Here is a 22,168-nt window from a genome sequence, read left to right on the forward strand (position 1 = left end):
CAGGAGCTAGCGGCCTCCGTGGGCGCCCGCGGTGTACGTCCGGCGCGACTGGATCTTGGTCTGCAGCTCGGACTGCAGCTTCTTCATGTCTTCAAACTCGCCCCGCTTGAGCGACATCTGGATGTTGCCCATGGCGCTGCGTGCGGCCGGCTGCGCGCGCGCGGCCGGCTTGGCCGCCCCCGCCTGGGAGGGCCGCGAGGGCCCCTTGGCCTGCGCGCGCTTGGCGGCGGCCGCCTTGGCCTCGGCGCGCTTCTTGCGCATGTGGTCCTCGCGCTCATTGTCGCGGCACGCCTGCCGAGGCGAGGCGGGTGATCTCGGGTGAGCTCGGGTGATCTGGGGTGATCTCGAGTGATCTGGGGTGATCTCGGGTGATCTCGGGTGATCTCGAGTGATCTGGGGTGATCTCGGGTGATCTCTGGTGATCTCGGGTGATCTCGGGGGCACGCCTTCCCAAACGAGGCGGCGAAGGAGTGGACGCGCGAGAGCAGCGCCTCCGCCTCCGACGCGACGTACGCCTCGCCTGTTCACACCTCCGGCTGTGAAGAGACGCCGTCCAGAGACGATGGGAGACACTCCGGTCGCGCGGCGTGCCTGTTCACACCTCTGCGTGTGAAGAGACGCCGCTCACAAGCCTTTGGTCGCAACGTGCACCGCGCGCGTGCCCCAGTAGGCGTGCAGCTGCTGCAGGCCGGAGAGCATGCCTTCCACCCTAGCGCGGAGGGCCTCCACCTGCAGGAAGGGCCAGGGGCCAGGGCCAGGGACAGAGTCAGAGACAGGACCCGAGATGGTGTCGCCGTGGGTAGACAGAGAGTCTCCGCCTTCTTGGCCGCCGCCCCGCGCCAGCTGCCGAGCGCGGCGACGAACCCGTCGCCCTTGCCGCCATACTCTGGGCTCGAGAGCTCGCTGCCGAGCACGTCGAGCTCCTAGTCTCGGAGTGTGAACGACTCCTCACGCTAGAGTCGACTCACCGACAGAGGCTCGCCGATCGCCTTGCAGAGCCCGTCGAGCTCCTCGGCCACGCCGGCGGACGAGAGCGTCGCAGCCTGCGCGGCGAGGCGACCCGAGGAGTGAGCGAGTTGGGACCGGGCGGAAGCGCCGAGAGCCGGCCGAGATACGCCGAGGTCTCCGCCGCCTCCTCGAGGTCGCGCAGCTCCAGCCGCAGCTGCTTGCTGCTCTCGGCCGGCGCGACGCGGGCGACGTAGTGCAGCAGCGACCTAATTAATTAAGTCATTATGATTAAGTAATGATTCATTATCAGCGGGCGACGTAGTGCAGCAGCGACGTCTGCGCGGGCCGCGCGTCGGAGACGGTGCTCTTCGTCTCAGCGAGCTTCCCGAGCGCCTGGGGGGAAACAGCGGCACACCTCGATGCGTACTGTCGACGCTCTTCGCCTCGGCCACCTCGCCGAGCGCCTCAGAGGTGAAGCCGGCGGCGGCGCCGCGCGGCGTGCCTACGCGACACGTCCAGGACGTGTCCCTCGACGTGTCCTCGACGTGTCCGGGAAGTGTCGTGCGGCGGCAGCGGCGTGCCAGCGTTGAGTGCGTTGCCCACCTGCAGCATGCGCGCGAGGAGGAGAGGCAGAGAGTCGGAGGTGTCTCGGAGGTGTCTCGGAAGGGTCTCGGAAGGTTTCGGTTGGGTCTCGGAGTTGTCGGAGGTGTGTCGGAGGTGTGTCGGAGGTGTGTCGGAGGTGTGTCGGAGGTGTGTCGGAGGTGTGTCGGAGGTGTGTCGGAGGTGTGTCGGAGGTGTCTCGGAGGTGTCTCGGAAGGTTTCGGTTGGGTCTCGGAGTTGTCGGAGGTGTGTCGGAGGTGTGTCGGAGGTGTGTGACGGGGATGGCTCAGCCCACCTGAAGCACGAGCGCGAGGAGGAGAGGCAGCGTCTTCGAGCCGCGCAGGCACTGGACCGCCTTGTTGATCGCCTCGACTTGCGCCTCGGCGTCCTTCTTCCGCTGCTCGAACGTGAGCTTCGACAGGAAGCAGGCGAGCCTTGGCAGGGGGGTAGCCGCGCGTGAGAGACGTCGTCGATACGCGGGCTTCGACAGGAAGCAGGCTCGGCCGGGATATAGCCGAGATGCAGCCGAGATGTCGCCGCGGGCTCAAGCTGTATATCTCGGCTGTACCTCGGCTGTACCTCGGCTGTATCTCGGCTGTATCTCGGCTGTATCTCGGCTGTGATCTCGACTAGATCTCGCCGCTGGCTCAGGCGCGGCACGGCGGCCATGTCTAGCAGGAAGGACTCGGCAGGGCCCCACCGCACCTGCGAGGCGAGATGGGGGGAGATGTGGGGAGATGTGGGGAGATACGGCCCCACCACACCTTCCAAGGCGAGAGACGCAGCCGAGAAATGCAGCCGAACTGCAGCCGAGCTGCAGCCGAGATACAGCCGAGATACAGCCCAGATACAGCCGAGTAACACCCCCCGCCGAACCAACTCCTTCCGGCGCGGTTCTTCGGCCACATCTCGCTGTAGCTCGGCGACATCTCGGCTGTCTCTCATGCTGCGCATCTCGGCTGCGCCCCGCACCGTCTCCTCGAGACGCGGGGTGCAATACAATACAACACAATGCAAGACTACAACTACAAGAGACTAGTCCCCGCACCGTCTCCTCGAGACGCGGGGTGCAATACAATACAACACAATGCAACACTACAACTACAATAGACTCGTCCCCGCACCGTCTCCTTGAGACGCGGGTCCTCGCCGAACGGAGAGAGCATCTCGACCTCCTCGGCACTGGGCGAGCACTCTCGCAGCCGCGCGATGTCGTCCTGCTTGAGCACCTGCGGGGCGCGCGTCTCGGACACGTCACGCGCCACTGCCACGGTGTGGGTGTGTGTCACCGATGCCGCCCTCGGCTTGCGGACCGTCTCGTCCAGCGCGAGCACCTTCAAACACAAGAGAGACACCACTCCAGACAAGAACGGCGTCCACGCGCCGCGCTGCTCGAGAGAGAGCGGCGCCGCGGCGAGGATGCCGCGCCCCTTGAACTTCGCGAGCGCAATCTGGATCTGGTTGGAGCGCTTCACGTCGAGCAACGCCGGCTGCTGCTCCTTCTTGACAGCACTGCCGCCCGCGCCGCCGCCGGCCGGGGCCGCCGTCGGCTTTTGCCCGCCCGCGGCCTTCACAGTGAACAGCTCGCGCAATGCCGCCTGTTCAGATCCAATCTGAGGACTGAGTACCACCTGCAACGGCGTGGCTGTGAAGCGCTCGCGCACTGCCGCCTCGTCGATGGGGGGCGCCTTCGGCAGCGAGGACCACAGCGTCCCCTTCCCAGACGGCTGCACCTACACAAAAAGAAACACGCTCGCCCAAAACGAAACAAGTCAAGGCCCCGAGCGACCTGCCAAACGGCTGCACCTACAAAAAGGAATACGCGGGCGTAACAACGACTCACCCGGGGGAGCGCCCGCTTGCACAGGCGGCCGCACCTGAAGAGGCAAACACGCGTCAAAGAAGAAACACGCCGCGCCCCCCCTCTGCCAGCCGCCAGACGCCTTCTTCCAGTGCAACGCGCGCAGCTGCGGCCCGGTGGGTCGCGCGGGGCCGCCGCCGGGTGGAGGAGGCGGAGGCGCCGGCGGACCCTTTCCGGGAGCCGGCGCCGCCGGCGGCGGCGCCGGCGCGCCCGCCACCGGGGGCAGCCCTTTCCCCGGCAGTGGGGGCGGTGTTAGCCCGGCGCCGGGCAGCGGCGGCGCCGCGATCGGCGGCGGCGGAGGCGCGGCCCCGGGCAGCGGCGGCGGCGCGAGCGGCGGGGCCGCGAGCGGCGGAGGCGGGAGCGGCGGCGGTTCGAGCGGCGGCGGCGGCCCGGGCGGCGGCGGCGGCGGCGGCGGCGGACCGAGCTTTACGCCAGCGAGCTTCGCCTTTTGTGCGCCGTATCTGTCGACCTGCGGGGGGGGGGCGGGGAGGTTGATGTGGTGTGACGAGCCGTGATTACGTATTCAGTGATGAGCTGTGAGTCAAGGATGAAGTGTGCTGGTCGACCACCTGCAGTGCGAGGTCGGGGCTGGAGGAGAAGAGCGGCTCGATCTCGGTGAGCGCGTCGTCGACGCCGGCGCTGGAGAGCTCGTCGACGAGCGCGGCGGGGTTACCTGCCAGCCGGTAGCTAACGGATGAGCCCTTCCGCCGCCCGCGCTGAAAGAGAGGACGAGGCCGGCGGGGGGGCACCGGAGCACGCGACCAGAGCGTTGAGCAGCGTGACCACGTCTGTGCATGTCTGTGCCTCCGGGAGCGCCCCCTCCTTGTCGCGCAGCAAAGAGGCAAGCAGCACGCCGGGGCTCGCGCCGCCGTACCTGTCCGTGTCGGCGCTCATGAATCAAGAACTACTGAGCTCCTACTTATTCATCAGAGGGGAGGGCTCGCGCCGCCGCACCGGTTGGCGCGGCGCAGCTACCACTAATTAATCATCGTCAATCATTAATTAGTCATTACCGGTTGGCGCGGCGAAGCGAGGACTCGACGAGAGGCTTGTCAGTGTAGACGACCTGTTCACACCCGTCGCTGTGAAGCGGCGGCGAGGCTCGAGGCGAGCGGCGCGGCGGTGGGGGGGGGGAGTACCATGCAGGCGAGCAGCTGCAGCGCCTTGGAGCGCGTCTTTTGCGCCGGGCTCGAGAGGACGGAGACGAGCCTGATCTGGGGTGATCTCGGGTGATCTCGGGTGATCTCGGGTGATCTCGGGTGATCTCGGGTGATCTCGGGCGATCTCGGGTGATCTCGGGTGATCTCGGGCGATCTCGGGTGATCTCGGGTGATCTCGGGTGATCTCGGGCGATCTCGGGCGATCTCGGGTGATCTCGGGCGATCTCGAGGGGCCGGTCGGAGGACAAGAAGGCGCAGTCCGCCTCTTTCAGGGCACGATTGACACGCGGAGACACGGGGAGCGAATGGGGGGAGGGAGGGGAGTCTGCTTCTATGGCGACGACTTGTCGAAGCCGCCCTCCTCGTCAAGCAGCGAGGAGGCGCCTGCTCATTAGCAGCCCCCGTGAGTCGCGAGGTCGCTAATCAACTCACGCCCTCCTCGCCATTGATCAATTCGTCGCCTTCCTCCGAAGCGCTGGTGGTGAGCAGCATGTCCAGCGCGATGTCGAGAACCTGCAAGTCAGGAACCATGAGGAGTTGCTACCGCGTGGAGAGGCCACACGGAACAGCGACCCCCCCCTCGACGGGCCTGCAAGTCCATCGCTGTCTTCTTCGGCTTGGCCATCGTCGCGCCGATAACGTCCATGAAGGCCGTGACGCCGCCGAGGGCGATCGCGTCGGCCTGGAGCTTGAAGCGAACTACTTAATGAGTAACTAACAACTCCTTGACTGTTCACACTTCGTCGGCCTGGAACTTGAAGCCGCGCTGCAGCGTGTGGTTGAGTGTGTGCATGCCTGTTCACAGCGCAGGCTGTGAAGAGGCGCTCCTCATGCCCCCCACGGCTGCGGCGTGTGGGCGGGCGCGTGTGCATGGGAGAGTGGCGCCACCCGCTTCTATACCTCGCCCCGATCTCGCCTCCCCGATCTCGCCTCGATCTCGCCCCGATCTCCCCCAGATCTCGCCCCGATCTCGCCCCGATCTCGCCCCTCGCCTGTCGGGCTCGGGTCGCTGAGCATGGCGAGCTGGCGAGAGACCAGGTCCAAGGACTCCTCCCCCACGGACTCCGCGCCTACTCTGAATGAACCACGAATCAACAAGACCTGAGGAAGACGATTCGCCCTCCGCCACTGGGGCGGCGCCTACTCGCTCCTTGGCAACTGCTCAATCACCAGTGCAGACGCGGTCCAAGGGCGCCGCGGACCCCCAACGCCGAGGGAGTGCTGCTCCGACGGCGGCGTCGCTGCCTCGTCTGTGTCGCACCGCGAGCTGGCTCGCGAGCCAAAGATGCCGCCGAGCCTCTTCTTGGCGGTGCCGTTGGAGGAGGAGGAGGCGGACGTGCGCTCCGTCGGGAGGGGCGTCGGGCCAGAGCTGCTCAGCCCCGACACGGACAGCGGCGGCACCGCCTTGGCGGCGCGCTGCGGCGTCGCGTCGGTGGCAAGAAAGGGGAAGTGGTCGGCGGTGCCTGCGTCACAGCGGCAGTGGGCTGGAGGCGTGGGAGCACGGCACAGTGCGGCGCAGTCAGCGCATCGCGAGACGTCGACGGCCGCGAGTAGAGAAGGGTGCAGGGCACGTCTCTCGAGAAGGTCCCGCTGAGCTCGCGGCGATCTCGAGTGCTCGGCCTGGGCGCGGCTCTCTGCCGCCTCTCTCTGCCGCCTCTCTCTGCCGCCTCTCTCTGCAGCATCTAGAGAGGCTTGCAGCCGCCGGTCAGGTCGTGGAAGATGTAGGCGTAGGGCGGCTGCTCGTCACCGCCGCACGGCTTGAGCAGCCCGATCTCGTCGCGCTGGAACAGGAAGCAAAAGTTGCCTGTTGGCACGGGGTGAAGCAGAGTGAGTGAGGCGTCTCTCCCGCAAGACGCAGCGAGACGAGCGTGCAAAGAGTGTGACCCTTGCCAACGAGCTGAGCGTTGAGGTAGGTGCCGTTCGCGGAGCAGTCCTCGAGGCAGACGTCGAAGGCGCGCTTCCTGGGCGGCGGCGGCGCGCGTGTGACAGCGCGGCGATGGCGGCGGTGATGACGGTGGAGGGCGGCGGAGGGCGGCGAGGGCGGAGGCGAGCAGGTGGCGGTGGCGAGCAGCGGTGGCGGTGGCGGTGGCGGTGACGCCACGCGCCCGAGGTCGCTCGAGTTGCGGAGCGAGATTTTGAAGTGGGTGCTGGAGATGCGGTTGTCGGTGTAGACGACGAGGCACTCTGGGGCGGGCAACAGGGAGGGAGGGCCGTCGCGCGCGCGGGCGGCGGCGCGGCGGCGGAGGCGGCGGCGCCGCCGCCGGCGGGAGGGGCGGCAGCGCTCTCCCGACAGTGGCGAGAAGGACGGCGGCCTGGGCTGCGGCGCGCGGGGGCTGCGGCAGCGGCCGCGGCAAGGGCGTGGCCGGCCGGGCAGAGGCAGCAGCAGCGAGGGACGCCGCGCCTGGCCGGCGACCGACGATGTGCTCGCCTTCGGTGAGGTCGACCTTGCGGAGGGTGGCGTCGCCTTCCTCGCCGCCGGTGAAGAGGAGGCGGCCCCAAGGCCGCGGCATTGCCCCGCTGGGGCGAGGTGAGGATGCCGGGTGACCGTTGGTCCACTGCGTTTTCTTTTCCGTTCCTCGGAGACGACGAGTGGAGGAAGACGGAGCTCGTCGCGAGGGTCGAGAGGGCGCTCAAGCCGCTCGAGGGCATCCTCAAGCTGCGCGACACGAAGGAGATCCACACGGCGCAGCAGGTGATGCAGGTCCTGCTGCGCTTCTGCAGCAACACGACGCTCACCTTCTTTCTGCGCGCCATGCCGCCGTCGGTCACCCTCCCGGCAGCGGAGAGGCACGACGAGCTGATTGACGCGGCGCTATACAAGCTCGTCGGCGGGGCACGGGTCGGCGCCGCCGGCAAGCGCTGGGAGCGGGCGCGCAGGCAGGCGCGCCTGCCCGTCAAGATGGGCGGTATGGGCCTCACCAGCGCCGTGGACATTCGTGAGCCGGCGTGGATTGGCACTTGGGCGCTCGTCGCCGGGCCCATGCGCCAGCTGCATGCTCCTTTCCGCGACCTTGACGTGAGCAAGGCGCCGGGCTCCGATTTCGACGAGCTGCGTGCGGCGACGCACAACAGGCTCAAGGAGGAGCACGGCAAGATCACGGCGACGTGGAGGAGTGGGACGACAAGACGAAGGCGGAGTACTTCGACCTGGTCGGTGGCACGACGGGCAGGCCCCCGGACGTCGAGGTGGAGCCGTGGGACGAGCCCGACGAGGGCAAGAAGCTGCGCGCCTCCGCAGAGCCGCCAGAGCCGGCTGAGAGGAAGGCGCTCTCGCGCTTCCGGCCGCATACTCTCGTCGAGGCCAAGGAGCTGCTGCCCCTCGCCGAGTTCACGTCCAAGCACGAGTTCCTACACCAGGCGCAGCGGCGCTTCACGACGGTGGTCCACAACAGGAACTGGCGCGACCTCGCAGAGGAGCTCGCCGCGGAGGGCTCCGCGGGATCGCGGTCTGCTCCTCGTGTTAGTTTTGTTGTAAAATAGGCGGCTCCCGTGGTGTACCTGTGTTAGTGCCAGTGCGCGCCAGTCCCGTGCCCAGTGTTGGAATCAGAGAGTAACACAGTGTTGTGCCCAGAATTGCAAAATTCTTGTGTTAGTGCCAGTGCGAGCCAGTCCCGTGCCCAGTGTTGTGCGAGGGAGCCCGTGTAAAATTCTTTTCTAGTGCGCGCCAGTACGGCCGCAAGCCGCTAACTAGGTTCGGTTCGTGGTTCGTGCCAGTCTGCTGTGAGATTCACCGGTAAGAATTCTTTTCTAGCGGCGCATGTCGCGGCACTAGCTAGGCTGGTGCGCGAGCAGAGTACGTGTGCTAATCGAGGATATGCTCGCCGCCGGCAGCCGCGCCGTCTTCGCCTGCCTGTCCCTGCTCTCGCTCCTCTTCTCCTTCCAGTACGCCGCTCGTCAGCAGGCGCTCGCCGCGCTGCAGCTCGGAGAGTCGCTCGGAGGCGCTCCCATCTCGGACATCCCGGCGATGTGGGGCCGGCACGTGGCCGCGCTCCTGGGAGCATACGGGCTCATGCTCGCGAGCGCGGCTCTCGGCGGCTCGGCCGACCGCTCGGTGCTCCTCTGTGCCGTCGCCTACGAGGCGGCGGCCGCAGCCAACACAGAGTACACCGTCGGCGCCAGCACGGCGACGCGGACGGCGCACCGGGTGCGGTGCGCGGCCACCGTGGCTGCGGTCGCGTACGAGTGGACTAGGCGACCTGTGAAGGGCCAGCGGCGGGCATGAAGAAAAGGCTGCAACGGCCTCCTGTGGTGAACTGCGTGTCCCACCTGTACTCAGTACCCGTCTACTACGGCTCTCCGCGCTACAGCCCCCGGTGTACGTCGTGTATAGAGAGGTGCGGAGGTCCCTCTCCCGGGACAGTGTGCATGTAGGCTGGCGAGGTAAGTTGTGGAAACAGCTGACGCAGTCTCGCCAAGGCTCGGCCCCAGAGCATGGCCAGAACACCCCGCAGATACGCTCTAATCACAGATAAAACGAAAAAGAAACTCCGATCGCCGATGCCCGAGATAGACGCGTCCCCAGCGCTCCCCACGCGAGAGCGCGCCCCAAACTCCGAGAGGCGTGGGCGTGGAGAGACGCGGCCTGCCCGTTGCCCTCCGGCTCGAGGACGTGCAGCAGCACGCCACCTGTAGGCCTTGTGCGATCTGTGGACATGGCGGGGCGGATGAATCCCAACGATCTTGCGCGCTTATGGACGGAACTCCGTGCGAAACACCCTCTTGGCACGGCAATCTGATTGCAGTGGCGTCGGCGCCGAACCTCCCACGTCCGGTGCCTTCCTACGGATCATCGCTCGACAGGGTCAAGCCGCTCATCATTGGAGAGTTTCATGACCCCGCAACGACCTACACTTCGGCGCAGAAAATGCGGGGCTTCTTTCCTAACGGCGCTTTGATGAACTGGCAAGGCTATCGCCATGGCCTGCCCTCCACCGTGAACGCGGGCCAACCCGGTACGCGAGACTTCCAAAAGAAAGGCTACGGCGCCTGGGATTGCTTCAACAGGACGCGGGACTACCTCAAGGATGGCATTCTTCCCCCGTGCCGAATGGGTATACCTGCCCGATCAATGGTCCGGCTGCAGGCTCTCTGTCCTTGCGCATCGCGAAGGAGGTGCCCCCATGTTAATGGCCGTCCATTCTCACTCTCCTTTGCGCTATCGGCCCTCAAAACTTGCCGGGCCGTGGCGTAGCTCGAGAAGACAAGACTCTGCATGTCGCATGATATAAGAAGGAGCCAGAGATGGGCGTTGCATGTCGCATGATATAGCCGCCCCTCTCTCCCTGGGCGTTCCCCATTATAGCGCTCGAAGTTGCGTAATACGTGGTAAAAGGTAGGATAAGCCTCTCCACAAACCAACTGTTGTGGTTCGTATTCATGAGAGAGACGCACCGAGCATCCCCGCGGTCATTTGCTTCGGTGGTGGCGGGGACGGCGGCGGCGGGGACGGTGCGGTGATTCTTCAAGAGAAAATAAATAAGCCGAATGAGCTGTGTCTATCCCCAAAATCTATCTGTGACCGACAGCCGCTCCCCCTTTCCCCGCCTCGGTCGGCTTGCAGGCTCGCGCACCGCTCGTGCTCCGCCTAGCGCCTAGGCAAAGACGCGACGGCGGCGCGACCCGCTCTCGCTCTCGGCGGGAGAGTCGGGCAGCTCCGCCGCGTCCTGCAGCCGCGCGAGCGGGATCGTGCCGGCGGGCGGGGGCTCCGTCGGCTCGCGCGGAGAGAGGAACTCGCCGCTGCTCTTCCGCTTCGCGCACATCTCCTCGACGAGCATCGTGAGCCGCGCCACGTCGTCCCGCAGCAGCGTCACCTCATCCTTGACCGAGCGCTTCGGCTGCGGCTGGCCGAGGCTCGACTTGCGCGCCTGCTTCGGGTTGAGAATCTTGTCGATCTCAGCGAAGTCGAGCTCGCCCGACTTGTCGCGGTCCATCGAGTCGAAGATCTGGTGCAGCACGCTTCGCGGGCCGCGGTAGCCCAGGCTCTGGATCGCCTTGCACCACTCGCGCCTCGAGACGGTGCCGGAGCCGTCGTCGTCCCAGCTGCGGAAGAGCGCCTGCAGCTGGCCGTACTCCTGCGCGAGCATCTGGTGCAGCTTCTCAATCACGCTCATCTCCTCCGGGTCGGGCGCGTCCTCCTCCTCCACCATCTTGTCGAGCAGCACCGCGACGACGACGTTGATGAGGACGATCTGGCAGACGATGATGAAGGAGACGTAGAAGAGGGCCGGCCCGACGCCTGTGTCGCCGCTAAAGATGGCGGGCCGCGCGACCGCCTATGGACACGTCTCGGACATGTCGTGGACGTGTCACGGAAAGCTTCGGGAGGGCAACATGCTGCCCGCCTCGGACCACGACTCGCCGGTCAGCACCTGGAAGAGTGTGTACAGCGCGCGGAAGAAGGTGCCGTAGTACTCTTCCCCGTACGTGAAGCCACGCGCCGTCTCGGAGGAGAAGGTCTGGGTGAGGGAGCAGTCCGCGCCGGCGAGATAGTCGTTGCCATCGTCCACGTACACCGTGCGGCCGTCCTCGGTCTCATTGCAGAGCCCGCGCCGCACATTCTCGTTGTACGTCGTGATGCCGCCGTCATCGCCGGTGAGGTGGAAGAAGTCGACGCCGAGAATCGCGTAGATGCACATCACGATGATCGTGATCAGAAATGCGTTGAAGACGCCGGGGATCGCCTTGCCGAGTCTGCGCAACGGTGCAGCGGCGCCGTTTTTGGCGCGAGGTGTGGCCCGGCGGGGAAGAGAGCAGTAGGGCGGGAGGAGAGGCGGGAGTACTGGAGGGCGGGAGGAGAGGCGGGAGTACTGGAGGGTGGGAGGAGAGGCGGGAGAACTGGAGGCTGGGAGGGTGGTGGCGGGAGGGCGGCGAGGCTGCAGGCGCACGAGGAGAAGATCTTGTTGAGCGACTTGACGCGCTTGAAGAGGCGAAAGATGCGAAAGGCCCGAAGGTTGCGGACGAGCGCGAGCTGCGGCGGCATAAAGGCGCCGCCGATGGCCTCTGCCATGCCGACGCAGCCGATGGAGACGACGAGGAGGTCGAAACAGTTCCAGCCGCAGTTGTGGCGCCAGAAGGCAAAGGCGAGCCCATAGAAGTTGACCAGTAACTCGACGAGGAAGAGCGTGTTGAAGGTGAACTCGCTCCACTTCCAGAGCGCCGGCCGCAACTGCTCGGCATAAGGGTCCCACTCCTGCGGGCGCGGAAGTAATGGTTAGCCAGCGTAGCCACCGTGAAAGAGCCGATGCGAGGTCCGTGAAGGCAGCCGACCTTCTCTGCGCAGTTGAACAGGAAGTTGGAGATGATCAGGACGGCGGTCAGAATCTGGACGGGCTGGCTAATGTAGAAGCGGAAGACGTCGAGCTGGCGCGGGAGGCAGAAGCAGATCGACCGAGGCGGCGGGAGGGAGATTTCCTCCCACCTCAGCTTGGTGTTCGAGTCGGCGGGGACAGATCTTGCCGTGCTGTGGGTGCTCTCCTCAAGAGTAACGCTCTCGGCGTCCGAGCAGTCGACGTCCGAGCCCACAGCTGACGTCCTTGCTGTGGCGGCCTTCTCAGCGGCCTCGCGCTTGCGCCTCCGCGCGGCGTGGATCGCAGCAATCATGCGCTCGTGATTAAAGCCTAAGCGTCCCGGACACGTGTGAGCGCAAGGCCGCGAGGCGCCGACCGAATATGCGGCCAGCTGAAGTGCGGCCGATTTATTTAGCGAAGACGAAAAACAAATCGGGGTGCATGTGGGCTCGAGAGAGATGCGTGAGGTAACAACATGACCTGTAGGCAAATGCTCGGAGTGGGAGTCAGAAATGTGGTCCTTGCGCGAGGGGAGCTCGATAGACTCGAGGGGCCAGGATACGCCGCGAGGAGCAGGAGGACGGAGTTGCGCCGAAAGGCGAAAGAAGCCGCGAGAACAAGGGACCGGCAGGCGGCGGCGCCGCAGGACGAGACAGAAGAGAACGACGCGACAGAGGAGGAAGTGACAAGGGAGAGAGCGACGAGAGTGGGACGGCCGCGAGGTGGCACGAAGGTTGAAGCGAGAATCGGAGAGAGACTGCGAAGAGAGATAGGAAGAGGCAGACTCCCTAGGGTAGGCGACGGCTAGCGCATCACACTCCTCTCCTTAAAATCCCTGTGTGGTGGCGGCGTGCCGTTCTCCCATCCCTCCCTTGGGTTGTCTGTTTTCTTTCTTTCTTTCAGATGCGTGAGGTGTGTGTCCGCCGCGTTTCATACATCAAGATCATGTGTGTGCTTGCGGCCGGCTTCATCGCCAGCACCGCCTTTTCCTCCGATGACCATCACGTCAGAGCAATTTTTGTCGACAAAAGCGAACACTGCTCGGAATGAGTGTGATGGCACCGCTGCCCTTCACGGCACCACACCGCCGCTTGACAGCCCGGGATTAGCCTAGCAGCGAGTGGGCATCGCCTGCCGGTCGGCTGGGCACGAGCCAAGCACTTGGGCGGCCGTCAACCGAGTCCGAGCGGCGCCTGAGGCGGGTGCCACGGCGTCTGCACGAAGGCGTGGCGGGGTGAGGAGCCAGGAGTGGTGAACACCTCCCCGTCGGGCGCGCGGCGCGCCGGATGGTCCGCCGAGGCCGCCGCCGCCCCGGCGGCGGCGATGGGGGCGGCGGGACCGACCCGGCCGGCGTTTGTCGGCTCCACCTACAGAAGAGCAGTCTCTGTGGGTCGACGATACTAACTCGGTAGTAACGCGGAGCGGTGCTGTGCGGCGCCGAGTTGTGCGCGAGGCGACCTTCTGAGGCTACCTGAGCTGGCAATGGATGCCACCAGGACGCACGGCTAGCAGGAGCCAGTCAGGCATGCCCTGCTGTGGAGCAGAGCCGGCTCACTGTGTGGAACGCGGGAGCGATGGGTCCCAAAAAAGGTATGCGCAGCGCAGCGCACGGGCTACGCCACGCAAAGCCGACCCTCAGTCTGCCCAAGAGGCTGTCTGTGGAAGGCTTGGCAGCGCGCACTCGCCTCCTCCGCGGCCATGCCCTCCGCACGGGCGAGCGAGCAACGCGAGAGGGCACAACCATTTCTGCTGCGCCCGTTTTCTTTTTTTTGACGATGTCGTCTGTGCGGCGCATTGCCACTCCCTGCGTCGCGCCCACCCCGCTCTGACACCACCGTGCGCCCCCACACGCAGCTCACCGTCTACGCCAACGAGCCGTCGACCCGCGGCAAGGTCGTCCTACACACGAGCCTCGGGCCGCTCGATGTCGAGCTGTGGAGCAAAGAGGCGCGGCGGCTCACGCCCTCCGCCACCTCGATTACCAGCGCCCGCCCTCAGCGCGCCCCTCCGACTCTCGCCAGTGCAAGCTCCGAGCGCGCCACAACTGCCGCCGCCCGACCGCACGCCACGCCGCCGAGCGCACCAAAGCGGCAGCAGAGCGGCTCGCTGTTATCGGCGGCTCGGGCCTCGGGCGCCGAGCCACGGGCCTCCCGCCGGCGTGCGCAGGCGCCGCTCGCGTGCCGCAACTTCGTGCAGCTCGGCATGGAGGGCTACTACGACGGCTGCATCTTCCACCGCGTGATTAAGGACTTCACACGCCGCTCACCCACGCGCACCGGGCCTTGCACTGCGAATGCCGTTGGGCTCCTGCCTTAGACGTCGCGAGGGTTGCCGCCCCCTGCCCCACCAAAGTCGGCGCGGAGAAGTGCACCTCACCTCATCGCACCGTAGGACTTCATGGCGCAGACCGGCGATCCGACAGGCACGAATCGCACTTTAGTCTTGTGTGGTGATGCCTCTCCCTGAGATCGCACCACGCCGCCTCGTGTGCCATGCCCCCGTGTCCGTGTGTGTTCCGCGAGTGCGCGTGCCCTGTCGTCCGTGCCAGGGACGTGTGTGTCCCACTGACGGGCTGACGGGCGCAGACCGGCGACCCGCCAGGCACGGGCAAGGGCGGCGAGTGCGCGCTGTCAGCCGAGCACAAGAACGAGCGTGGCGAGTTCGAGGACGGGGCGACAAGCACGCCATCTCTTCACAGCCGCGAGGGAGAGGGAGCTGTGAACAGGCGAGTTCAAGGACGAGACGCACCAGCGCATTCGCTTCACACACCGCGGCCTGCTCGGGGCGCCGAGCAGCGGCCGAAAACGAAAAGGCGCCCCGCCACAACAGAGATCTGCGAACAGGCACGCCTCGGGTGGCGGGGGAGCGGGCCCCCTCCCCAAAAAGAGAAACCCGTGCGCACAAAGAAGGACGCCTGCGCACAGGCCTGCTCGGGATGGCGAGCAGCGGCCCGGACACCAACAAGTCCCAGTTCTTCGTAACGCTCGACCGGTGCGAGTGGCTCGACAACAAGCACACCATCTTTGGAAAGGTCACCGGCAACTCGATCTACAACCTGAACCGGTTCAACGAGGTCGAGGTCGGAGAGCACGACCGGCCAACCTACCCGCCCCGCATCCTGCGCATGGAGGTCCTCCTCGAGCCCTTCGACGACATCGTCCCGCGACCGAGCGCCGTGGCGCCGCCCCCCGAGCCGGCGGCCAAGAAGCGGAGGAAGGGTGACGCGCCTGCCGCTGCTCTCTCGTGGAACTGCCGTTGGGCCGTCCGCTGTGAGCTCTTCCTCTGCTCCCTTCAGGCGTCAAGAACCTGTCGCTGCTCTCGTTCGGCGAGGAGGCGGCCAACGCCTCTTCACAGCTCCCTGTTCACAGCTCCCTGTTCACAGCTCCCTATTCACAGCTCCCGCTCGGCGAGCAGGCGGCCAACGCCGAGGCGCAGGAGGCGGCGCTGCCGAAGAAGGCGATCGCCGCCCACGACATGCTCTCCGACCCGACGCTGAGCAAGGAGCACGCCGTGGACCCGGAGGAGCTCGCCCAGAAGCTCCGCATGAAGGCGAGCTTTGCCGAGATGAGCCGAGATGAGCCCAGATGAGCCCAGATTAGCCCAGATAGCTCCGCAAGAGGGTGGCGGAGATCGCCTTCTGCACGCTGGGCTTTGTGAACGGCGCCTCTTCACGGCGACGGGTGTGAACAGGCGACGGCGACCTCCTTCTCCGCCGCCACCTCCGCCGCACTCAAGGCGAGCACCGCGGCCAAATCGCGCCAAATCGCGCCAAATCGCGCCAATCTCTCGCCATTTCTCGGCGGATCTCGGCGGATCTCGGCGGATCTCGGCTGGTCTTGGCTGATCTCCGCAAATCTCGGCTGATCCCGGCGGATCTCGCCACATCTCGCCAGCTCTCCGCTGATCCCGGCAGATCGGTTTATCTCGCCATATGCTCGGCTGATCTCGCCATATCTCGGCTGATCTCGGCTGATCTCCGCCGAGGCGAGCACCGCGGGCACTTCGGCTGCGGAAGACGGCGCGCGCCGCCGCCACGCTTCGAGGCGGTGTGCGAGGGTGTGAACGGCGTCTCTTCACACCGCCCGCGGCCGCGATCAGGCGCCGCCGCCGACAGCTTCGAGGTGCGGATGCGGCAGCAGCTGCAGCGCAAGGCGGCGGCGGCGGCGGCCGGGAGCAGCGCGGCGGCGGCTGAGCCCTAGACTCGGAGCCTAGACTCTGAGCAGAGAGAGTGTCCGCCTGTCAGCTAGCGCTCGAGAGGACACGTGCTCCGCTGCTCCCATCCGAGGGGGGAGAGAGCACGCCCTATTCACACCTCCCTATTCACACGTCCTATTCACACGTAGGCCGCTGACCCGTCGCTGTCGGCGACGCGGGCCCAGGGCAGCCGCAGCGGCGGTGGCGGCGGCGGGGGCGGCGGAGGCGGGGGCGGCGGGGGCGGCGGGGGGGAGGGGGGGGAGGAGGCATCCGCATCAGGAGCCGGGAGTAGAATGGACTGCTGGTGGGTGAGGGTGGTGACGGCACACGCTGTGTTGAGCAGGACCCGCGTGAAGAGTACGAGAAGTTGCGGCGCGAGATTGCGTCGAAGGAGGCGGAGAGGTAGCCGAGAGATGGCCGAGAGATGGCCGAGAGGTGGCCGAGAGATGGCCGAGAGGTGGCCGAGAGGTGGCCGAGCTTGCGTCGAGGGGGGCGGTCGAGGCGACAAGTGGCGGCGGGTGAGTGATGGAGTGAGACAGACAGAGCGAATCAGAGAGTCGTCACTTCAGGTCGTCGGCAAGAAGTGGCGTGGCAAGGGCGCCAAGGCGGACAGCGACGACGACGACGACAGCGACGGCGACGGCGACGGCGGCGGCGGCGGCGGCTTGAGCGAGCTGGAGCGCCGCAGCACGGGCGAGCCTCAAGACAAGACAGTGGGGGTGGGACGGAGGAAGGAAGTTGGCCTCTGTAGGAGCGGCGGCGCGCAAAGTACCTCGCGCGCAAGCGGACGAGCATGATGCTCAGCAAGAAGCAGCGGCAGAGAGCCCGTGCTGTCGGAGCAGGTCGGGGCGGGGCTCACTCGCTCATGTGCAGCGGGAGTGCATCCCTTTAGGCAGAGCGCAGTCCTGCAGAAGCTGTCTGGCTTCAAGTCGGCGAGCTCTAGCCGAGATGAGCCGAGATCAGACGAGATCAGCCGAGATCAGCCGAGATCAGCCGAGATCAGCTTCACGTCGGTGGGGCGCGCCGAGGTCAGCCGAGGTCAGCCGAGATCAGCCGAGGTCAGCCGAGGTCAGCCGAGATTAGGCGCTCAGCGACGCGTCGTCGGCGGTTGGTGCCCTCGTCGCCGAGGCGGGGCCGCTCGTGTTTGGCTCGGAGAAGCTGGAGGCAACCGCCACCCCCCCCCCCCTCTGTCTCCTCCCCTCTGCCCGCTTCCCCCGCGATCGCACCGCCCCTTCTGCCAACGCCGCCCCTGTCGCCGTTTCGCCGCCGCCGGCCGCCGCCGCCGCCGTTGCCGCCGCCGCCTCGCCGCCGTTGTGGCCGCCGACGTCGTTGCCGCTGCCGCTGCCGCCATCACCGCCTTCAGCTCACCCTCCCGTGGCTCTGCGCCAGGCCGAGTCGGCAAGCTACTACGAGGCCTTTGACCCGCTGAAGCACGGCGCGGACGCGCAGCGGGCAGAGGCCAAGATCAAGGAGCGGGAGCGGATCATGCAGTCGATGAAGGGCGGCTTCGCGGACGAGCACGACGGGCCGTACGCAGACTGAGAGCCACGCGTGCGCCGGCGCGTGTCGCGGAGCCGGCAGAGCAGGGCCCCGGCCTCGCGCGACGCCTGTGCGGCGCCCCCGCCCTCCCCCCCTCGCCTATGTCCGTCGCAGTTGTGTGAAGGACTTGTCCTAGATAGAAAAGGGCCCACACACACAAGTGCAAGTGCGCAAGAGTGACAAGGGTGGCAACTCCCCTCGCGGTCGCGCCCTCCGGCCACCTGTGAGGGTCACGAGCAGTCGCCGAGCAGTGTCGCTCCGACCGAGGTTCTGCGAAAGCGCGGTAAAATTCTTTTCCCTCGGCGGGCTCGGACGCGCGGGTTCGCGCGCATCTCGGGCTCGTTGTGCGAGTACTTTATATGGGCCACGCGATGTCTCAAATATGAGGGGTTTTGACTCCTACCTTCCAGCTCCTGACGCTATTCCTGGCAGCTCTAATGACCAGGGTCGGTAGTGCTGTGATAGAAGGTGCTCATACTAGCGCAAGAACTGCCACGCTCGCCCAGACCGTCCCCTTCTGGGGCCGGTTCCGCAGCCCCGCGGGGCCGTGCCGCGGGTGCCTATACTCCCGAGTGCCACAAACACTGCGCCGTCCCGCCATCACCTACAGGCTGTCTTGTGTGATGGTTGTGATGTCCAAACGCCACCATCTTGGCTCTTGCGACCTCAAACCCGCGAGCTGTATGGGTGGTCCTGACGTCGGCAGACGCCCGAGGACCACGGTGAAGCTGAGCCGGAACGCGTCGACAAGTCTCGTCTGAGCCCGTGGCGGTCGCCGGCCGAGTCGCCGTGCACGGGCCGGTACCTCAGGCGTCACCTCCGCAGCCTCAGGTCTCAAACCTTATCACCTCCGACGGGACACCTTCGGTGGCACGCTCGGCGGCGAGTTTGTGGCAGCTCCACAGCGAGCGCGGCGTCGAGCCTACTCGGTCTGGTCGGTCGGCCGCACTCCCTGGGACCCAGGGAGTGCGGCCGACACGCGAGCGGTGCTTTCTGGCTGCGCGCCGGCTGTGGGGAACTCGAGACACGCTTTCGGGGACATTTTCGAGCTTTTGGCCCAACTCGCACAACATGCTCTCGCCCCGGCTCGACGCCAAGAGGTCCGATCGGAGCGAGGCGCATCGCTGGCGTGATGAGCAACGGCGCGCCGAGTGCGGACGCGAAGAGTTGCGATGGCAGGGCGAGTCGCGACGGCGGTCGCGATCACACGATGAGCCGCGGCGTGATGAGCTGCGACGGTGCGACGAGCATTGGCAAGGCGAGCAATGGCCGCACCATGATGGGCGGCATGACGAGCGGCGCGGCTATAACGACTCTTGGTGCAGTGATCGCGAGCAGCGAAGACACGCTGAGCCACAATTGCCCGCTGAGCGATGGCACGACGAGCCATTGCGCGGCGAGCAACGGCCGCATCATGACGGGCGGCAACACGATCGGCGCGGTTACAACAGCTCTTGGTGCGGAGGTCGCGAGCAGCGATGGCACGCTCAGCCACAATGGCCCAATGAGCGATGGCACGATGAGCCATGGCGAGGCGAGCAACGGCCGCATCATGACGGGCGGCATGACGAGCGGCGCGGCTACGACGCTCGGGGCAGAGGCGAGCGCGAGCGCGACTGGCACGATCGGCGCGATGACCGGCGCGATGACCGGCGCGGCGAGGGGCAACCTCAGCACAGCGGTCGCCGGGAGCGACCGCCGATGCACGGGGCGCAAGGACGCGACGCACGAATGTGCAATGATCGCTCCTTCTCTGTCCGCTGCGCCGACAGTGATCAGGTCGACCCTCGGAAGCTGACCACTTTGATAAGCCAGGCTGGCAGCGCTGACGCATTGCTCACGCTCTCTGCTGCCCACAGTACGAGCTTGAACCACATCCACGCCGCGAACCTGTGGAACAAACTGGGCAAGCAGCGCGTCGAGCGGCGGCACGAGGAGCGGCTTGAGCAGCTGGTGCAGCGCACGCTGGACCTCGTTTCTTCGTGCCGGGCGCGCGAGCTGGCCAACGTCGCCCACGGCGTGGCAAAGTGCGGCCTGCAAGTGACGGTTGTGCGCCCGTTGTTTGTAGCGGTGGCGGAGGCGGCGGTGCGCCGCGGGCTGGATCGCTTCAACCCTCAGAACCTGGCCAACACGGTGTGGGCGTACGCGACGGCGGGCGTGGCTGCGGACGCGCTGTACGCGGCGGTGGCGGAGGCGGCGGTGCAGAGCAGGCTGGCTGGCTTCAAGCCGCAGGGGCTTGCCAACACGGTGTGGGCGTTTGCGACGGCGGGCGTGGCTGCGGACGCGCTGTACGCGGCGGTGGCGGAGGCGGCGGTGCAGAGCAGGCTGGCTGGCTTCAAGCCGCAGGGGCTTGCCAACACGGTGTGGGCGTATGCGACGGCGGGCGTGGCTGCGGACGCGCTGTACGCGGCGGTGGCGGAGGCGGCGGTGCAGAGCAGGCTGGCTGGCTTCAAGCCGCAGGGGCTTGCCAACACGGTGTGGGCGTATGCGACGGCGGGCGTGGCTGCGGACGCGCTGTACGCGGCGGTGGCGGAGGCGGCGGTGCAGAGCAGGCTGGCTGGCTTCAAGCCGCAGGGGCTTGCCAACACGGTGTGGGCGTACGCGACGGCGGGCGTGGCTGCGGACGCGCTATACGCGGCGGTGGCGGAGGCGGCGGTGCGCGGCGGGCTGGCTGGCTTCAACCCTCAGAACCTGGCCAACGTGGTGTGGGCGTATGCGACGGCGGGCGTGGCTGCGGACGCGCTGTACGCGGCGGTGGCGGAGGAGGCGGTGCGGAGCGGGCTGGATCGCTTCAACCCTCAGGACCTGGCCAACACGGTGTGGGCGTTTGCGACGGCGGGCGTGGCTGCGGACGCGCTGTACGCGGCGGTGGCTGAGGCGGCGGTGCGCGGCGGGCTGGCTGGCTTCAACCCTCAGGACCTGGCCAACACGGTGTGGGCGTTTGCGACGGCGGGCGTGGCTGCGGACGCGCTGCACGCGGCGGTGGCGGAGGCGGCGGTGCGGAGCGGGCTGGATCGCTTCAACCCTCAGAACCTGGCCAACACGGTGTGGGCGTATGCGACGGCGGGCGTGGCTGCGGACGCGCTGTACGCGGCGGTGGCGGAGGCGGCGGTGCGCGGCGGGCTGGCTGGCTTCATCCCTCAGGACCTGGCCAACACGGTGTGGGCGTACGCGACGGCGGGCGTGGCTGCGGACGCGCTGTACGCGGCGGTGGCGGAGGAGGCGGTGCGGAGCGGGCTGGATCGCTTCAACCCGCAGGAGCTATCCAACACAGCGTGGGCGTATGCGACGGCAGACCATCATCACCAGGCGCTGCTTGCCGACTGCTCGCGCGTGATCAGCGACTCGCTCGCGCGGGATCCGTCTAGCTGGAGCGTCGGGAACCGCTCTCAGCTTCACCAGTGGCAGCTCTGGCTTTCTCTGGAACGCGGGGCAGACGGGCAGCAGCATCTTCTCCCCGCCTCTGAGCGCCAGCTTTGCCGCGACGCTATGGTGGCGACCATAGCTCGGCCGTCAGGCTTGCAGCGCTCGGTAGCGGATGCCCTCGCCGACGTCCAGGTCGGCTTCGAGGAGGAGCATCTCGAGCCGCGCACTGGCTACTCGCTCGACCTGGCGCTGCCCTCGTCACGCGTCGCGGTCGAGGTGGACGGCCCCTTTCACTTCCTGCTGCCCGACGGCCGGGGCTTGCGCAGACCCAATGGGCCAACGCTGCTCAAGCGGCGCCTCCTCGCGGCGGCTGGCTGGAGGGTGATCAGCGTTCCATTCTACGAGTGGGACGGCTTCGCGACGGCCAAGGAGCGGCAAACCTACCTGCAGGGGGCGGTCGCCCCGCTGTTGGGCTAGTACTGTGCAAACTGACTGTCATCATTGTCGCTTGGCGGGCGGCTCCGTGGTTTACCTGTGTTTAGTCGGCCAGTGCGCGCCAGTCCCGTGCCCGTTTTCCGGTGCGTTAAATTATTAGTTCGCTTGCGCGCAAGGGTGGCGATTCCTGCGACTAGTGGGAATGGCGGAGGCGGAGATGGCGTGTTGCGCGCCGAGCGCCGATGGCACGAAAAAGGGTTCCCTAAAGGCAGGGAGCGCGAACCCAGTCTCTCATTGTTGCGGCGTCGGCTCTCAGAGAGGTGCCGTGTCTCCTCGTCCGCTCCGTCGCACTCTCCTATCACGGGATGAGCCTCTCCCGCAACGACATGCTCTCAACCGAGCTCGGCGGCGCGCCGCGTGCGCGGCGTTCGTGCTACGTCAGCGAGCCGGCCTTCGGCTTCTTCATCGCGGGGAGCACAATCAAGCAAATGAACGGCGTGTATATTCGTCGAAGCCCGCCCCGCTCCGAGGAGGAGGAGAGCGCGCGGCAGGTGCTGCTCTACTACGAGCACATGGCCTCGCCGTGGACGTTGATCCTGGCAGAAACGCCCGAGACGGAGGAGCGCCGCGAGAACCCGTACCTCTGCCGCACGCAGGGCGAGCGGAGCGAGTGGGCCCTCGTCGACGAGCGTGGCGACGACCGCCTGACGCACCAGGGCGACACCATTGTGCCGGGCGCGGGCGTCGCATGGAAGCACGCCCACCGGTCTGCAATGGGC

The 22,168-nt window shown here is 66.8% G+C and overlaps 7 protein-coding genes across 7 annotated transcripts; 3 read left to right on the forward strand and 4 right to left on the reverse strand.

Moving 5' to 3' along the window:
- Window positions 1-6: 6 nt before the first annotated feature.
- Window positions 7-4,303, reverse strand: EMIHUDRAFT_204812 (hypothetical protein; the record flags this gene model as incomplete). The annotated part of the gene is made up of 11 exons (XM_005780201.1): window positions 7-117; window positions 646-709; window positions 865-923; window positions 969-1,043; window positions 1,267-1,341; window positions 1,844-1,960; window positions 2,673-2,765; window positions 2,838-3,017; window positions 3,180-3,281; window positions 3,979-4,082; window positions 4,159-4,303. 11 exons carry the CDS (start codon window positions 4,301-4,303, stop codon window positions 7-9), a joined length of 1,125 nt encoding a protein of 374 aa, XP_005780258.1.
- Window positions 4,304-4,418: 115 nt separating this feature from the next.
- Window positions 4,419-5,362, reverse strand: EMIHUDRAFT_204813 (hypothetical protein; the record flags this gene model as incomplete). The annotated part of the gene is made up of 5 exons (XM_005780202.1): window positions 4,419-4,475; window positions 4,549-4,618; window positions 4,914-4,953; window positions 5,155-5,251; window positions 5,309-5,362. The coding sequence occupies 5 exons, from the start codon at window positions 5,360-5,362 to the stop codon at window positions 4,419-4,421; spliced, it is 318 nt and encodes a 105-aa protein (XP_005780259.1).
- Window positions 5,363-5,709: 347 nt separating this feature from the next.
- Window positions 5,710-7,079, reverse strand: EMIHUDRAFT_204814 (hypothetical protein; the record flags this gene model as incomplete). The annotated part of the gene is made up of 5 exons (XM_005780203.1): window positions 5,710-6,032; window positions 6,317-6,373; window positions 6,454-6,502; window positions 6,671-6,753; window positions 6,983-7,079. 5 exons carry the CDS (start codon window positions 7,077-7,079, stop codon window positions 5,710-5,712), a joined length of 609 nt encoding a protein of 202 aa, XP_005780260.1.
- Window positions 7,080-10,160: 3,081 nt separating this feature from the next.
- On the reverse strand, window positions 10,161-12,857 carry EMIHUDRAFT_204818 (hypothetical protein; the record flags this gene model as incomplete). Its single annotated transcript, XM_005780204.1, has 5 exons — window positions 10,161-10,841; window positions 10,938-11,259; window positions 11,454-11,758; window positions 11,836-12,185; window positions 12,836-12,857. The coding sequence occupies 5 exons, from the start codon at window positions 12,855-12,857 to the stop codon at window positions 10,161-10,163; spliced, it is 1,680 nt and encodes a 559-aa protein (XP_005780261.1).
- Window positions 12,858-13,630: 773 nt separating this feature from the next.
- On the forward strand, window positions 13,631-15,443 carry EMIHUDRAFT_450103 (cyclophilin type peptidyl-prolyl cis-trans isomerase; the record flags this gene model as incomplete). Its single annotated transcript, XM_005780205.1, has 7 exons — window positions 13,631-13,639; window positions 13,710-13,802; window positions 14,022-14,102; window positions 14,247-14,304; window positions 14,457-14,507; window positions 14,780-15,073; window positions 15,151-15,443. 7 exons carry the CDS (start codon window positions 13,631-13,633, stop codon window positions 15,441-15,443), a joined length of 879 nt encoding a protein of 292 aa, XP_005780262.1.
- A 1,173-nt stretch (window positions 15,444-16,616) lies between these two features.
- On the forward strand, window positions 16,617-17,886 carry EMIHUDRAFT_450104 (hypothetical protein; the record flags this gene model as incomplete). The annotated part of the gene is made up of 5 exons (XM_005780206.1): window positions 16,617-16,726; window positions 16,801-16,865; window positions 16,942-16,981; window positions 17,133-17,213; window positions 17,439-17,886. Coding segments are annotated over 5 exons (328 nt in total), but the record flags the coding sequence as incomplete, so codon positions are not given.
- An 834-nt stretch (window positions 17,887-18,720) lies between these two features.
- Window positions 18,721-21,431, forward strand: EMIHUDRAFT_204822 (hypothetical protein; the record flags this gene model as incomplete). The annotated part of the gene is made up of 3 exons (XM_005780207.1): window positions 18,721-19,367; window positions 19,448-19,541; window positions 20,898-21,431. The coding sequence occupies 3 exons, from the start codon at window positions 18,721-18,723 to the stop codon at window positions 21,429-21,431; spliced, it is 1,275 nt and encodes a 424-aa protein (XP_005780264.1).
- Window positions 21,432-22,168: the final 737 nt, after the last annotated feature.

This window comes from Emiliania huxleyi (assembly GCF_000372725.1).
Source record: "Emiliania huxleyi CCMP1516 unplaced genomic scaffold EMIHUscaffold_22, whole genome shotgun sequence".
In the NCBI taxonomy this organism is placed as follows: Eukaryota; Haptophyta; order Isochrysidales; family Noelaerhabdaceae; genus Emiliania; species Emiliania huxleyi.